Genomic DNA, 17,142 nt, shown 5'->3' with positions numbered 1-17,142 from the left:
TCAATAGTAGCAAGTGAAGCTCTGCTTGTGCCCTTTTTTGCTTCCACTATGCTGGCTGGAGAATTCTGGGAGTTGAAGTCCACAAGTCTTAAAGTTGCCAAGTTTGGGGACCCCTGCATTATATCAACGCAGAGACTCCATCCTTCTGTTGCTCAAGAGTTAATTGAGGGCTTAATTGTTTTCTCAGCCTTGAGGACAAGGTGGTTGTGGAGGACCCACTTCTTGGTTTTCTTTGTACTTTTATTTATTTTCTATTGTATTTTGCTGCATTTCTGCTAATAGGTCGGTTTGTTAGCTACTCAGAGTTTTTTTTAGAAATTAAGCCATCAATAAAATCTACATCTATTTATCTATCTCTCATCATCATCTCTATTCATCTATCCATCTTTCTTGCCCCGCCTGCCTGCCTCCATCCACCCACCCACCCACCCATCCATCCATCCATCCATCCATCCATCCATCCATCCATCCATCAATCCATCCCTATCTATCTATCTATCTATCTATCTATCTATCTATCATCTATCTATCATCTATTATGTATCTATATCTATCTATCATCTATCATCTATCTATCATCTATCTATCTATTTATCTATTTATCTATTTATCTATCTATCTATCTATCGTATCTATCTATCTATCTATCTATCTATCTATCTATCTATCTATCTATCTATCTACCTACCTACCTACCTACCTACCTACCTACCTACCTACCTACCTACCTTCCAAACAAGGCAGAAGGAATGGTCTATCACTGTAACAGTAAGTGGGAAACACTTTGGGAGACTGAGCCAAGAGATGCTGCCAAGGGAACAATTAGATAAGAGATAGCATAGCCCAGGGCTATTAGTGGGATGGCCAAGAGGCTCAGAAGAGACTCTCCCTAACAGACCAAGGGGAGGGAGAAAGAGAATTGTACTTTCAGACTTCTGTGAATGTGACTTTACAATAAAGTAAAATGAGCTAATGATGTGTTGTGTTCTAGTTTGCTCCATGAGGCTGACACTGCCCGTTTTGGTCTGAATTGCTTGGTGTGTGCGCGTGCGTGCGTGGGAGAGAATATCATTGGTCATCATATTTATTGTACCTTAATATGCCATTCATTGCATGCCCATTTGTGTCTTTTCAGCATAACCATCTCCAGATTGCAGTTGTCACAGCAATGGAATGTGGCCTCCAATTGCCCCATAATTGTGTGGAGTTTCCCCAGAACCACTAAGCTATTTGGATAGCCGTTTCTGTCATTAAACACTCTCCATGTGCGTTTCTCTTTCTCTCTGCCCCTCACAGTCATTTCTATTACACTTCAGGACTGAAAACCTTGGAGGAGATTTGTGCAAAAGATCAGGAATTTGCAGTGAGAATTGGGGCCATCCTCTTGGTGATGAGTTGAGTTAAATTGGAGATGAAAGGGACATATGCAGTCAAGGGAACAAAAGTTGTTAAGTGTCTTAAGAGGGTCCCTGGAAGGAAACGCTTCCTGTTTTGCATTTTTGCATGGGGAGGTTGTGTTTCCCCCCCCCCCAAAAGAGTGCTATCTTATATGGTACAAAGATATGGTGCAAATCTTAGAGTCACCTTATTGGAATGCACCAAGAGAAGAATCTGGGAAACCAGGAAGTGATTTCTACCCCCACTCTCACCAGAGGGCAGTTAATGCTGAAGCAGATCAGAAGGACTGATCACCATTTGCGGAGGAGGAAATTATATTCAGTTTAAAAGTGAAATCGTACAGGGAGTCCGTGAATAGAGAACATAACACAGTTGGGAAGGACCTTGGAGGTCTTCTAGTCCAACCCCTTGCCTATGACAGGAAACCCTATACCCATGATAGCAAACCTATGGCAGAACCCTCTCTGAGCATGTGCGCTGTTGCCAGCTGGTCTTTGTGGGCGGCGGCTGTTTTCGGGCCATTTTGGGGGCCGTTTTCAGGTTGCTTTTCAGGCTATTTTCCACAGAATCTTCTTTTCTGAAGATCATAAATGAATTTGCGTTTAAATTAATTTAATATAAGAATTCTTGAAAGCCAGCGTGGCAGTATCTACTAGCTTGCCAAAATGGCACAATATTCCAAAGAAACATTAACTTTGCAAAACATTCTGGCCGGAATTCAAAATTTATTAGAAATAACAGAATCGAGAAGAAGATGGAAAAATTAGAGTTTATAAAATGATGGGGTCAGAGTCCCAAAAGTTGAAGGAGAAAATGATTACAAAGACAAGACAACTGATTACTTTACCAGTGGAGTGAACGTGGTTGAAAGTGGGAAAAGGGGAGTATGGAAAAGGGAATTAGATCGACAGGAACTCTACCCTGGACTTCAAGGCATGGAAGAAGAAAAAAGAGAAAAAAACGATGGATTTAAGGAGAGAAAACTTCTCAGAAGCATGATTGACAACCAAAGATAAGCTGGTTAAAATAGCAGATGGAGGACATCAAGATTACTTAAGTGATGCTACAAGCAACAAGGTGCGGAGAGAAGTCCACAAAAAATTTATTAAGGAAATAAATAGAAGATCAATTCCACAAATGACAAAATAAATAATACTGTATTATTATTGGAAGGATACAGGCTGATATGAAAGTTGATAATAAAAAATTAGCTAATTTTAGTAATTAGTGATTAGTAATTTAGTAATCTCTAGAGTGCTATGTTAAATAAATAATTGATAAGGATAATAAGGTACATACATGTTTTGGTTTGATGAGATGAAATTTGATATAATTAGCAAATGAATTTCTGTTAATAAATATTAACTATAACAATAACAATGAAATGATGAGGGATATAGTTAACCATATATGTATGTATGTATGTATGTATGTATGTATGTATGTATGTATGTATGTGTGTTACAACCCCTGGTATGCCCAAATATGGGAGGAAGCTCACTACTCCCTCTTTCTGTCCTTCAGCTCATTACAGAAAACCATCTAGGCAGAAAACGATATTTTTATTTTTAATGTTGCCTTTTTATTTATTTATAGTCTCCCTTTATTTATTTATCAGCACAAATAGAACATACATACATACATACATACATACATACATACATACATTCTAGTTTAATAAAAGAAATTGGGATATAAAGTGTAAACAGCGATTTGGAAAGGAGGATTAGAAATCTTGTTATCAAACATAATTAATTTCTACTTAGAACATGCTATAAAGGGGTAATGTTATTGGATGATGTTAGAAATAATTAATGAAATGCTACTATGTGGTTATGTTTTTAATTTTGGACTATTTCATGCAAAAGGATGTTAAAACAACCACAGTCAAATGAGAAGCGTGGTATGTTGATAGTAAGATATATAAAGATTTTTGATTTAAAATATATAATGTGATTTGAATTATAAGTAATGACTGTGGAAGAGATGCACGAAAGTGATTTGTAACCGATCGACACACTTCTACAATATGTAACGAAAGATGATTTTTGTGTGTGTGTCGGGTTTGTCTGCTTAACCAAAAAAAAAAAAATTCTTTCCAAAAAAAAAGAAAGAAAGAAAGAAAGAGAAAAGAAACAGTCTGCAAAGCTAAAGGAAGCCAGAAGGAAAGGAAAGCCTGTGAAAAATAGCGGTTATTTTCAACTGGATATTGGAAACTGTCACTCCCGGTGGCTACATTTAGGAATTGATTGATAAAGTGACTGTTATCTTTATATTTATAGTCCAATAAACAGGGCACCGTTGTTATTTGGCTGCTCAGTCAAGCATCCCTGGCAGGTTTTTCTACCCATGAATTGAGATTGCTTCACAGAGATGTGGGAGCGAATAGGAGTCGTTCTCTGTAGCTCAATGGGAGATTCTCTCCAGCATAGGCTTGGGGTAATGGTTAATTCTCCCCAACAGTTTTGCAAACAATGGGTTTTTTCCTCGCTCTCAACCCTACCCTGAAACCTTGCTGTTCTGACCTAGGCTTCCCAAAATCACAAAGCAGACTCCTCGTCCCGACAAAACCCCTTTCTGTTAAAATATATGATTTCCTCTCATTCACATGCAGCAAAGTCCCAGCAAACAGTCTTTCAAGGGTGAATTTACAACCACAGACCTTATCGGTCTTGGAGAGCTGCCAGGCTGATATTGCTTTGTAGGGAGAACGAGGCAGGCAGGAACTGAGGCAAGGCAGGTTGAAGCGAACACAACCTTTATTAACAGTTTAACACAGCAAAACCCCTTTCTGTTAAAATATATGATTTCCTCTCATTCACATGCAGCAAAGTCCCAGCAAACAGTCTTTCAAGGGTGAATTTACAACCACAGACCTTATCGGTCTTGGAGAGCTGCCAGGCTGATATTGCTTTGTAGGGAGAACGAGGCAGGCAGGAACTGAGGCAAGGCAGGTTGAAGCTAACACAACCTTTATTAACAGTATAACATGGCAAAATGTAAGGCAAACCTCGACCCGTCAAACCGCAGCATTTGACAGCTGACAGCCCTTTTTATACTCAGACGCTGAACCAATAGAATGGCTGCATTCTCCCGCCAGCCGGCTGCTCGCGTCTCAACCAATCAGGGGCCAGCAATGATAGTCAATGGCGTCGTAGCCTCGAGGACTTAGCAGATATCTTCCAAACATCAGGCTGTACAAGAAAATACTTGGCAAGGAGTCTCTGAGAGTCACAAACAAATCTTCACACTAATTAAGCAAAGTAATTGTCTCCTGCAAACTCCACTCCCCTTTCGCTCCTCTTTATTGCCTATGGGAGGGGCCATTCACCATCCACCTGTGCCTTTACTCCCGAGTCGATCCTTAGCTGTTCCCTTCTCCTGGCAGCTCTGCACATGCGCACATTGGGAACAGCTGTTCTTCTGCCCCACTGATCCCCTCCGAAGGCAGCTGATAACTGTCAGATAGCCCTGGCCCCATCTCTGCCTCCTATGCAGAGCCCTCATCAGAGCCTTCTCCAGACTCCAGGACTGGCCCATGTTCCTCCCCAACCTCCTCACTCTCTGAGTCTGCCCTGGCTGCTGGAGGGCCACAACACTTGTGCTCTGCAACTCTGGAGTTACAGAATAACAGAACTGGTAGGGACCTTGGAGGTCTTCTAGTCCAACCTCCTGCTCGAGCAGGAGACCTTATACGATTCCAGAAAAATGGCTGTCCAGTCTCTTTTTAAAAACCTCCACTGGTGAAGCACCCATAACTTCAGAAGGGAGGCAGGCTGAAGACAGCAGCTAACCCAGGGGTGAAATCCAACAAATTCTGACAGGCTCTGGAGAACCTGTAACAGAAATTTTGAGTAGTTCAGAGAACCGGCAAATACCACCTTTGACTGGCCCCAGGAGTGGGGAGGGAATGGAGATTTTGCAGCATCCTCCCCCTGCCATGCCCACTAAGCCTGTAGTAAAAAAGAATTGAATTTCACCACCGAATTAACCACATTGTAGGTTCCCTTGGAGCTCTGTTTAGTTGCTAATTTTTGACTGCGTTTCCAGAAAAAGGGGAACAGACAATGTAGGACCCAAAGGGGAACTGAAATCAGAGATGGAGAAACCATGTTCCTAACACTTCACTATTGTTCCCCAGAGCCTTAAATTCTACCAGATTTTAAAGCTTTGTTTAGCCATGGCCTGAGTGGTGGGGTTAGTTTTGTTTTAATCATGGCTTGTTAAACAAGCCAGTTTGGCTGACTTCATACTTGTCACTAAACTATCAATTACGGCTGGCAAGGACAGTGTCTGGGTATTCATACAATACCCAAAGTCTAGACTAAATAATTGGAATGATGTCGCTACGAACTTCCCTGTGCCAATCCCTTCTAATCCATTGAGAGCAGCACACTTAGCTGCAGTGTATTTCGTAAGGCATAGAATAACAGAGTTGGAAGGGACCTTGGAGACCATCTAGTCCAACCCCCCAGCTCTAGCAGAAGACCTTATACCATTTCAGACATTTGGCTGTCCAATCTCTTCTTAAAAGCCTCCAGTGATGGAGCACCCACAACTTTGGAAGGCAAGTCGTTCCACGGATTAATTGTTCTGTCAGGAAAGTTCTCCTTAGTTCGAGGTTGATTCTCTTCCTGTTTAGTTTCCACCCATTGTTTCTTGTCTTACCTTTCGGTGCTTTGGAAAATAGGTTGACCCAACCTCGTCTTTGTAGGAGCCCCTCAAATATTGGAAGACTGCTATCATGTTACCCCTAATCCTTCATTCTCTAGACCAGCCGTATCCAATTCCTGCAACCGTTCTTCATGCGTTTAACCTCCAGCCCCCTAATCATCTTAGTTGCTTTTCTCTGCACTCTTTCCAGAGTCTCGATATCATGATATTCTCGAGCACACCGTGCTTCCTGAAATTTTCAGAACTCGGAAGTTAAATGGGGAAGAGCAAAGGGAATAAAATTTGATAGCTGTTCTACTAGATTTACACTGTGTTGACGTAACTCAATCAGCTTAACACCTAGAAAATGCATTGGTGCAGCGTACTAAATTTGCCTTCTAAATCTGTCTAAAAGGGAGGATCGAGTATTTAGATACGGTACCTATTTTTTGGTTATATCATTAATGCCAAAAAGAAAGAAAGACACAAAGAAGCAGTTCTAGTTTATTCTAGCTTTTATTTTATTTTTTTTGGTTCTTGGTATGAATAACCATGAGCTAAAACACTAAACAGAACATCCTATCAAAGATTTTAAAAAAAAAGAAATCTAGAATCTCCTCTTTTGTTCGTTGGTAAGCACGGAACTAACAATCATAAGGTCAGTGAGATTTCAAAGGGTAAGAAAGGGAAAAAAAGAAAATAAACAGGGGTGGGGTGGGGTGTGCCCAGAGGTGAGCATTATTCCAAAGAAGACCCAAATAATTATCTTTCATGTTAACGTGTATGGAAAGGTTAACAGTCGAAGTTTTGGGAATGGAAGGTTTATCAACTAGCTTGGTTTAGTTCAGGGGTGTCCAAAGTTGGCAACTTTAAGACTTGTGGACTTCAACTCCCAGAATTCCCCAGCTGGGGAATTCTGGGAGTTGAAGTCCACAAGTCTTAAAGTTGCCAACTTTGGACACCCGTGGTTTAGTTGATGCAATTACCACTTTGCTCAATCTTCTTAGAGGAAGGGATTTTGGTGGCACTCAGCAGGATGCCATGCAACCCAGGAATTTCCTGGTGGTCTCCCATCCGAGTACTAACCAGGTCACTATTTTTGAAATCAGCCAACATTGCCTTAGTACTGCCATCAAGTGGATTCAATAAGCTTTACATCCAGGGCATTTGTCCAAAGCCCCACCTTCTTTCTTCACATAGCTTCCCTCCAGATGCATCCTCTCTTAACTCCACCTTAATATTGCTAAACCTTGGCAATTTTATGATGTGTGGATGGCTGGGGCATTCTGGGAATTGAAGTCCACACATCTTAAGCTTGCTACAACTCGCCCAATCGCGAACCAAACATCAGGGCTGGGTCTAGATATTTTGGCTCCCCAAAATCACCGTCTTGGGTTTTTCTTCTTCAAGATTTGGTGCTTTACACTTAAAATACAGGCAGTCCTCAAGTTGCAACAGTTCATTTAATGACTGTTTGAAGTTATGAAAGCTTTTTTTCCCCCCAAGGCCTTTGTAACTTTGTATAGTCACCAAATGAATGTTTGTAAATCAAGGACGACCTGCAATTAACAGGATAACAGAGTTGAAAGGGACCTTGGAGGTCTTCTAGTCCAACCCCCTGCTCAAGCAGGAAAGCCTGTAACATGTCAGACAAATGGCTGTCCGATCTCTTCTTGAAAACCTCCGGTAATGGAGCATCCCTACGACCAATTCGCTCACACAGAGAGGGACTTCTCCGGGTGCCGTCCACCAAACAGTGTCGGGGGGCGACACCCAGGAGCAGAGCCTTCTCTGTGATGGGCCCAGCCCTGTGGAATGACCTCCCCCGTGACATCAGGATTATTTCCGATCTCCGCTCCTTCCGTGTACAGTTGAAGACCCACCTCTTTCAATTATCTGGCCTGGCTCAACCGTAATTTTTTCGTATTCCTCCTGACTGTCTTTTTAAATTTTAAATTTTTATTGTATATTGGGTTTTTATTATTGGGGTATGTTAATGGTTTTAATTGTCTAAATGTTGTAATTTATTACCTCCTCCGTGCATGTATGTCTTTGTATATATGTATGTTTATGTGTTTGTACACACGTGTTATGTTTTATATGTTCTAGTGTACGCCGCCCCGAGTCCTGCCTGGAAAGGGAGCGGCTAATAAATTCAATATTATTATTATTATATTATTATTATCCCTAACTTTTGGAGGCAAGTCGTTCCACTGGTTAATTGTTCTGTCAGGAAATTTCTTCTTAGCCCTAGGCTGCTTCTTGCCTTGATTAGTTTCCATCCATTGTTTCTTGTCTCGCCTTCCGGTGCTTAGAGGATAGGTTGACTTCCTCTTTTTTCTGGCAGCCCCTCAAATATGGGAACACTGCTATCGTGTTACCCCGATGACGTGATACCTTCTAAAGCATCCAATATATTTCTCATAGGTAAAGGTAAAGGCTCCCTCACACATATGTGCAACTCATTCCTGACTCTAGGGGGCGGAGCTCATCTCCGTTTCAAGCCAAAGAGCCAGCGCTGCCCGAAGATGTCTCCGTGGTCATGACTAAACGCCGAAGGCGCATGGAACGCTGTTTCCTTCCCACCAAAGGTTTTCTATTTTTCTACTTGCATTTTTACATGCTTTCGAACTTCTAGGTTGGCAGGAGCTGGGACAAGTAACGGGAGCTCACTCTGTTACGCGGTGCTAGGGTTTCGAACTGCCGACCTTCTCATCGACAAGCTCAGTGTCTTAGCCACTGAGCACTGTGTCCCTCTATATTTCTCATAACATCCCACAGTAGTATGATAAGGAGGAGGAAAGTGGGCCTAACTTACCTAGTGACAGCCAAGTTAAAGTAAGGTTTGAAAGGTGACTATCAGCACCACATTAAGCCTTCTCTTGATTCTTTCTTCTAATGAAGCACCGCGTCGTTAAATCTGACACCACATCACAGTCTTGCCTGGTCTCTAATGAACTCTTGCTGCTTCCTCTGCAGGATTTTGTTCCCTTTCTTTCTAAAACACAGGTAGGCATGTTGCATCAAGAACGTCAATTATTGCATTTTCTAATTTTGTTCTTGCTTCCCTGACCTTGGCGTATTAAGTGGAATTGGCTGCAGAATTCACATCCCCAAAAAGACTGAAAAGCAATACATACATCCTTGGGTCAAAATCAAGGATACATTCAGAAAAAAAAGAAGAAGCACATTTTGAGAATTGATCTGCCAGGAATCTCTATGGCTATAGAATTTTTCAAAACATAAAGAGACCCTTCCCCCACCCCAAACCAACCAAGGAGAAACTAATCGTCTAAAAACACTGAATAAAAAATATAACACTTGTAATAATACTTATAATAATCTTAGAGGTTCATGTCAGTTGTCTCATATCAACAGAAATCTATAAGGAAGGGAAGGAAGGAAGAAAGGAAGGGAGAAAGGAAGGAAATGAAGGGATGGAGGAAGGACACAATTTCTTCATGATGGACTATTATAATCTCGTCAATCAAATGGCACAATATTTTTTTCCCTTTTAATTAAAGGAAACCGTGATAAATATTTGTTTACAGTAACGGGGCATGATATTAAATTTAAAACAGTTTCATGCATCCTTGGGGGCTTAGAGCTGAAGCCAACCTAAAAAAAGATGTGGTTTAGCTTTGGTCCCTATTCTTTATCGGTATCCAAGTTTTCACATTGTTTTAACGATTATGCTCAAACATGCTGTGGCAGAATGAGCTAGCCATTCCAAAGAAGCCTCGTAGCATCCCGAAGAGAAGTACAATCGGGCTAAACGCCCATTTTGTTTCTTTCCTTTTCGTTCCTCGGCTACACAATGTAAACGAAGCCATTTTTCCTTACTGTCCATTGTGAGTTCAATCTCAAAGGTGAGGTTTCCACTTCTAAGAGGGAGAACTAAATTTTCTTTCGCAAAATTCTCGAGATGCCACTAATTGCCAATCTGGGCTGTCAAACAGGAGGAAGGGTGATACTGGAATCAGACTTGACTCCAAGCAGAATGTGAATCGGCAGTGTGTGTGTGTGTTTGTGTGTGTTGTGTGTTGAAGCCACAAAGATGAATGAGTTTGTAGGTCGCATCCATAGAAATTCTGGTTCTCAAATAAGAGAGAGTTGTTCCATTGGGAGCTGTGCTTTTGAATCAGAAACCGATTCAATCTTTTCAATCTGATTCAAACGCAAATCTTTTGAAGAGGGTCTGAAGACATTCAGACCAATTAATCCAGTGTTTCTCAACCTCAGCAAATTTGGAGATATGTGGACTGACTCCCAGAATTCCCCAGCTGGCATTCCCCAGCTGGGGAATTCTGGGAGTTGAAGTCCACACATCTTCAACTTGGTGATGTTGCAAAACACTGATTTAACACCGATGAGAGTCGTGGTGGCGCAGGGGTTAGAATGCAGTATTGCAGGCAAACTCTGCCCATTGCCAGGAGTTCGATCCTGATCGGCTCAAGGTTGACTCAGCCTTCCATCCTTCTGAGGTGTGTAAAATGAGGGCCCAGATTGTTGGGGAAAAGAGGCTGACTGTAAACCACTTAGAGAGGGCTGTAAAGCACTGTGAAGCGGTATATAACTCTAAGTGCTATTGCTATTAACCTTAGGAAAAAACCCATAAAATTATTGCTTGTGAAGTACCTGAAGGGATGCTACACAAAACCTCTTCTTCCAAAGGAGACAAGATAATTGATTAAAGTTAAAGGAAGGCAGATTTTGATCGGATTTTTCAGGGAAAAAAAATTTCCTAACTTTTTAAAAGTTTCCTTCAGAAGAGAATCCAGTGACCCGAGAGATGGTGGGTTCCCCTCCTTGGTTGTGTGGAAGCAGAAGCCACACAATTATCTTTGGGGGACATTTCAGCTAGGAATCCTGCACAGAGAAGATCAGAGGATCACAACAACCCCTTCTTATTTTAGAATTCGCCATCTGGGATTTCACAAAATTCAAGCAAACCACACCAGAAATTTCTCTGGATTTCAAAGTTAGGATGCTAACTAGAGTAATAAAGTCTCCTATTGCCAGAAACATTTCAAAACTGGCACTTTTTGTAGTTTTGCAGAACAACAGTCAAATTTGTATTTTGTTTATTATTAATATTTCAATCTTGCATCATGGTTTTTGCAATTGCAATGTATGGTTGTGAAAGTTGGACCATGAGAAAGGCAGAGCACCAAAGAATGGAGGCCTTTGAACTCTGGTGCTGGAGAAGACTCCAACAAGTTCCTTGGACTGCAAGGCGATCCAACCGGTCAGTCCTAGAGGAGATCCACCCTGACTGCTCTTTAGAAGGCCAGATCCTGAAGATGAAACTCAAGTACTTTGGACACCTAATGAGAAGGAAGGACTCACTGGAGAAGAGCCTCATGCTGGCAAAGATGGAGGGCAAAAGAAGAAGAAGGGGACGACAGAGAATGAGTTGGCTGGATGGAGTCACTGAAGCAGTCGGCATGAGCTTAAATGGACTCCAGAGGATGGTAGAAGACAGGAAGGCCTGGAGGAATGTTGTCCATGGGGTCGTAATGGGTCGGACACGACTTTGCAACTAACAACAACATGATGGTTTTTGAGGAGGGGAATCCATGGCTGTGTCATTTATTTCTTTTTTTATGTTGCCACACACAGCTCCAAGGAATTAGACTAGACTAAGTAAGAGATGGTGCAACACACCTCCACCAACTGACCTTCCCTCTCCCTCTCTGTAAACGGGACCATTATTTTCTACATTCTCATTACATTCCCAGAAAAGGGCAAAGGAAGGAAATGCCTCTATAGGTAGTAGAATAAAACTTCAGTTTGGTGGACCGATTGGAGGAAGGCGCTCCCATCATTTGCAAAACCTATCCAAAATGATGTAATCTACATCTTTTTTCTGACTGCTTTGGAAACCACTGAGATCAGTGGTGGGATTCAGCCAGTTCGCACCTATTCGGGAGAACCAATTGTTAACTTTCTAAGCAGTTCGGAGAACCGGTTGTTGTAAGAAATCTCATTTTGTTTTTTTTCACTTTACAGGCTAATCCTGTAAGGAAGGCAGGAAGGAAACATTCTGGTATTTCTAGCCTCATCTTTATTGTCCTGCTTACAGAAACTGCCTCTCCGGTTAATCCTTGTTACATTGTAACAGCTAAGGCGAAGCGCCCATCGACCTGAGTGACGTTGAGTTGGCCACGCCTACCCAGTCACATGACCACCAAGCCCTGCCTACCCAGCTGGTCATTAGGGCAGAGAACTGGTTGTTAAATGATTTGAATCCCACCACTGTCCATTTTCTGAGGATGGAATTGCAGGTAAAGTTCAAAGTAAGATTGAATCGCTTGCACTCAAAGTCAGCTGAATGGAGACCCATCAAATCCATGTCTCCAATAGACGGTGACACGGATAGATACAAAATTAAGTGGCGGCATCTCTTCAGTTTTTAAGGTCGAACGACCTGCCAGGTTATGAAATTACTGAAAGGGTTGAACATTCATCTTTTGGGTGGCTTCTTTTTGGGGACATTTAAGGAGAAAAATAGACATTTGAAATCTTCACAGCCGTTAGGCATCCATTTCCTCTCTTCAACATCCCCACGGGAAAAAAGCAGCTCAATTTTGGGATTGTTTTGGGGCTAAATCTTAAGACTTGCAGGGTTGCATGGATGTGTGCCTCCCACCGTCCAGCTGATTTTCAAGTCTCTGCTATGCATATGGGAGACACACGTGCGGGGGTCACGCACATGCATGGAGGGCAAGGAGAGCCCCCACACACACTCCATTTTTGGTGCCAGGAGGCTTCAGGGAGGGCTTCTGGAGCCCAAGGGAGGCCGTGTTCGCCCTCCCAGAGGCTTGAGGAGAGCCTCCGGAGCCTGGGGAAGGTGAAAATTTCCCCCCACCACGGTGCAGGAGGCTGAGTAGGCCATGGGGGGAGTTCATGCGCGCACGGCAAGGGGGTGTTGCACGCACATGTGCAGGGGAGCAGACACATTGCATTGTGGGCATGCACATGTGCACGATAAGAGAATGTACATGCGCGAGGAGAAAAAGGGTTGCCCTCAGTGGTTTAAGGCATCTGTTCTCCCTCTTAAAACCAAACCTTTGTAACGTCCCGATTTTAGTTTTGCCCCACTTGCTCTGTGACTACTTGCGCCAAGAGTCAGTGAAGGCTTTTTAAAATGCCAAAGAAGCCCCAAATCTGGGACTTTCTGATTTTTACCACTATATGTAAGTTCGAAATGCATCGCTTTTTCCAAAGGCAGCTGGACTTCCTTGGGTTGTTTTTTTTTTTCTTTGAAAAAGTTTCCCTTCTCTTCCAAGGAGCTTCTTCAGTTCTAATTTGAGAAGCTTTTGGGGTGAGAAGCAACATGTTTTCAAAGAAAAAACCAAGTTGAGCTGCCTTTGGGGGGAAAAAAACCACACCTTTGGAACAACTATGACCTGGATGGTTGAGAATCTCCACAGACATTTGAAATAAATCCAGTTTTCTTCAGTCATCACTCATTCAGGATCATTGTCACCTATCTTCTCGTGATGCCAGAAAGGTTTGAATGGCCCTCTTGAAACAAGGGATATAATTCCAGATACGTTTTATTTCTTCTTCCTGTTTTAATGAAGAGGCGCAGCATAAAATCAACAAAATATCCGATAATGAGGAGAGTGACAGTGACAGGAATGCCAACAGATTATCTTCAGGCTGAAAAATTAAGTCTGTCTGTCTGTCTTTCTTCCTTCTTTCTTTCTTTCTTTCTTTCTTTCTTTCTTTCTTTCTTTCTTTCTTTCTTTCTTTCTTTCTTTCTTTCTTTCTTTCTTTCTTTCTTTCTTTCTTTCTTTCTTTCTTTCTTTCTTTCTTTCTTTCTTTCTTTCTTGGAAGTCTTAATACTGCAGCTGGCTGTTTCTTTAGACATTGCTTCTTTCCTCCATCCCCAGTCACTTCTTTCTGTTTCTCTTTTGACCCAGAGTTTAAAAAACATTTTCCTTTTAATTACCGCATATAAAAATAGCTATAGGAATTCGACATTAAACAAAGGAAGGACATGACCATGAAGTGGCTATTCTAGAGGGGAAGAACTTCATCCATACAGTGTCAGGATTCATGAGGAGAGGAAAGGGGAGTTGAATTTAAGAGTCCCATTTCAATTTTCACTGAAATGCTGTTAAGTGCTTTTTCCTATATCAATGGGTTGGGGTAGGTAGGTAGGTAGGTAGATAGGTAGATGTTGAAAGTCTCCCACCAATAATCCTATTGGAGAGGTTCTTCTTATGAATAGCTTTGCCTACTTTGACTGCTTCAACTGAGGTAGGTCACTCTATAAAGAAAATATGCTACATTCTAAGGTAGCCTTCTCCCAAGCTGGCCTTCTCTTAATGGGTTGGGACTTCAGCTCCCAGCATTCCCAATCAATCTAGCTAGGAATTCTGGGAAATGAAGTCCTGACACAGCTGGAGGTCACCAGGTTAGGAAAGGCCATGCTAAGGCTTTAAACGTGGTCTATTACCAGCTGTGCTGCCACCAGCAACCTAGAGAACAACTAGCCGAAGAAACGGGAAGAAATAAACAGTGGACACCACATCCGTGGCTTCAAGTACTGTGAGGGGCAGCTGGAGGCATCTTATTAAAGCAAGCTGGTCATGTCTGGTTTGCACACATGCACCGTACAGAGGTTATGTTAGTGAGACCTTTGTACTCAAATAGGATATACACATTTCACAGCTTTCTATTATTTTGTGTGGGGGCAAATGGAACGACAGCATGGAACATAAGCCCAACATTCCAAGATTGTTCCCTTTCATCTCCAATGAAAAGATTTCAGACCGGAGGTTGAAGGGAGATCTCGAGAGATCGCCTGCCACGTGGCGCTCATCAAACCCTGGTTTGATCAATGCACTAACTTTAAGCACACAACTTGGAAGGAAGGTTCTCTGAACTATGAAGCACTGGCTTGCAATGCTGTCTTGCATTAACTAGTATTGGAGATGATCCCGCAATTGCCAAAGCCATATATTATGGTTTGCCAACCATAATAGCTGGTAAAAGGTAAAATTAAAGGTTTACCCTGACCCATCGTGTCCAACTCAAGGGGGTGAATCTCATCTCCATTCGTAGAGAAAGGGAGACAGCGTTGTCCAAAGACATTTCCCTGGTCCTGTGGTTACCTTCCCACCAAAGTGGTACCTATTAATCTACTTGCATTTGCATGCTTTTTGAAGTGCTAGATGGGAAGGAGCTGAGGTAAGAACAGGAGATCAACCTGTCATGTGGGACTCGGATCTCGATCTGCCAACCTTCCAGTTGACGAGCCAGCATCTTAACCACTAGGCTGCCCTTCTATAGTAGCTGGATACTAATCCAAAGCCAAGCTATCCATTTTGTTTCCACCCAGCCTAACTGTTTAAGATGATCCTAGCTCAGGTTTTGTTTTTGTTTTTTGTTTTGCAGAAAATCCAAGGGTTTCTTTGTGCAAAGCAAAAAATGAAAGTTCAGTTCCTCCATTATTAAAAAAAAAAAACAAAACCCAACTTTCCTTAAATCAGCAAGCACCCTATGCATGTGGCAAACCAGCTTTGAACAATGTTCCTTGAACATCGAACTGTTCTTCCATAGTAACCCGTTTATAGTGGAAGTTATTTTTAGGCGATTGGCAGCCTGCTTTTTGCTACAATCCTAACAATCATTAGAGTTTCCTTTGTTTGGACCAAAAAAAAAAAAAAAGACATGATATATAAAACAATTCTCGACACAATAAAACTCTACACAAGTTAACTAGCAACTTGCCTAAAAGTAAAGCTTATCACACTAAGGGGGACTTGTCCTCAGTGATCACATCCGACGTGAGTACACAATGTTCTTCTGGGGATATTGGAAGCGAGCAGGAAGAAGGGAAGGAGAGGTGAGGAGATCGGCTGGAACGATACTTCTATTTTAAAAACAAAATGTCTTTTGAGGTAGAACATTGCTTTCAAGATTTTGGAAGTGCTTTACATTGGAACAAGGATGACCACAAGGGGTAACTTTAAAGAGGGGGGTTTGGAAGGAAATATTAACCAATGACCAACATGGTAGACATGGAGTGTGACTTCTGAGGTAGTACCAAAACACGTACTGACCAAGTGCTACACTACTTGCGTTGAAGACAAAAAAAGGAAGACACAAGATACGTTTGCCTCTTCCCAAAAGACATTCAATTCCGGTTTGAGGTAGGTTCTGAATTTACTTCAGGGGTCCATCTAAGTTTTCTTTCTTTCAAGAGCCCTTTTCCAGGCCCCGGGTGGTGTTTTTTATTTTTTTATTTTTTTTATTTTCATTTTTTTTTTTTGCCACGCTCACTTTGTCTTTGAAGCAGTTCATCCATGAAAAAAACAAACAAACATATATCCTGAGAATTATGAATGGACACAACAAAAAAAAGGTATCTGTGGCTCCATTGGACATTCCCAGTTGTGGATCCAAGTTGGGAGGTCCTTCATCGTAGGTTCGTTCAACGAGATCGCCAAGGTGGATCCAGAAAGGATCATTCTAAAGCTGCAAGCGAAGGGAGATGTTGGTGAGCCCCAAGATGGGCAAGGGTACTGATCCCATGTGGGGTCAAGGATGGCACAGTGGTGTGTGAGCTTCTCCTGAGAGAAGTCACTAGCTTGACAGCTGTAGAATGAAGATGGAGATCCAGATGGGTAGATATGGGTACAAGCCTGAGGCAGGTCAGAAAGATCAACTTCATAACAGATTCCAACAAAGGCTGCATACACGATTATGCAGAAACCAGAACTTTTACATCGACCTGAGATTTACGTGTCATCTTAAAGAGACATCAACCAGGCACAAAAGACATGATAGCGGCTGGGATGTCCCGTAAGAAGTCTGACCTATCTTGGCAATTTATCCTTCATTGGTCGGCGCTTGCTTCAAAGCTGGTTCTTCTTGGCGGATGGTGAGCAGAGGCTGGCCCCGGGGCCCAGAAGGTACATTTGGAAAGGTGTTGTTCTCTTCCTCCAGGATGCTAAACTCCTCCGGAGGAAGAGTAGACATCTGGATTTCAATAGGTGAAGCATTTGGAATGGGATCCAGCTGAGAAGGCAAGGGAAAAAAAATTGCGATTGGAAACCACAAAGCCTGCTCAAT

The 17,142-nt window shown here is 42.2% G+C and overlaps 1 protein-coding gene across 1 annotated transcript in view; it reads right to left on the bottom strand.

Annotated features, from left to right (window-relative positions):
- Positions 1–16,899: 16,899 nt before the first annotated feature.
- IGDCC3 (immunoglobulin superfamily DCC subclass member 3) overlaps positions 16,900–17,142 on the bottom strand; it is a gene marked incomplete at both ends in the record, with an annotated part of 111,364 nt that continues 111,121 nt past the window's right edge. Inside the window, one exon of the mRNA XM_081964505.1 lies at positions 16,900–17,088. Within this exon, the coding sequence (XP_081820631.1) occupies positions 16,900–17,088 (189 nt within the window). The remainder of the gene's footprint in view (positions 17,089–17,142) is intronic.

Source organism: Natrix helvetica, assembly GCF_964273705.1.
Source record: "Natrix helvetica genome assembly, chromosome: 12".
In the NCBI taxonomy this organism is placed as follows: Eukaryota; Metazoa; Chordata; class Lepidosauria; order Squamata; family Natricidae; genus Natrix; species Natrix helvetica.
The sequence above is the reverse complement of the archived record's forward strand: the minus strand, read 5'-3'. Positions and strand labels throughout refer to the sequence as shown.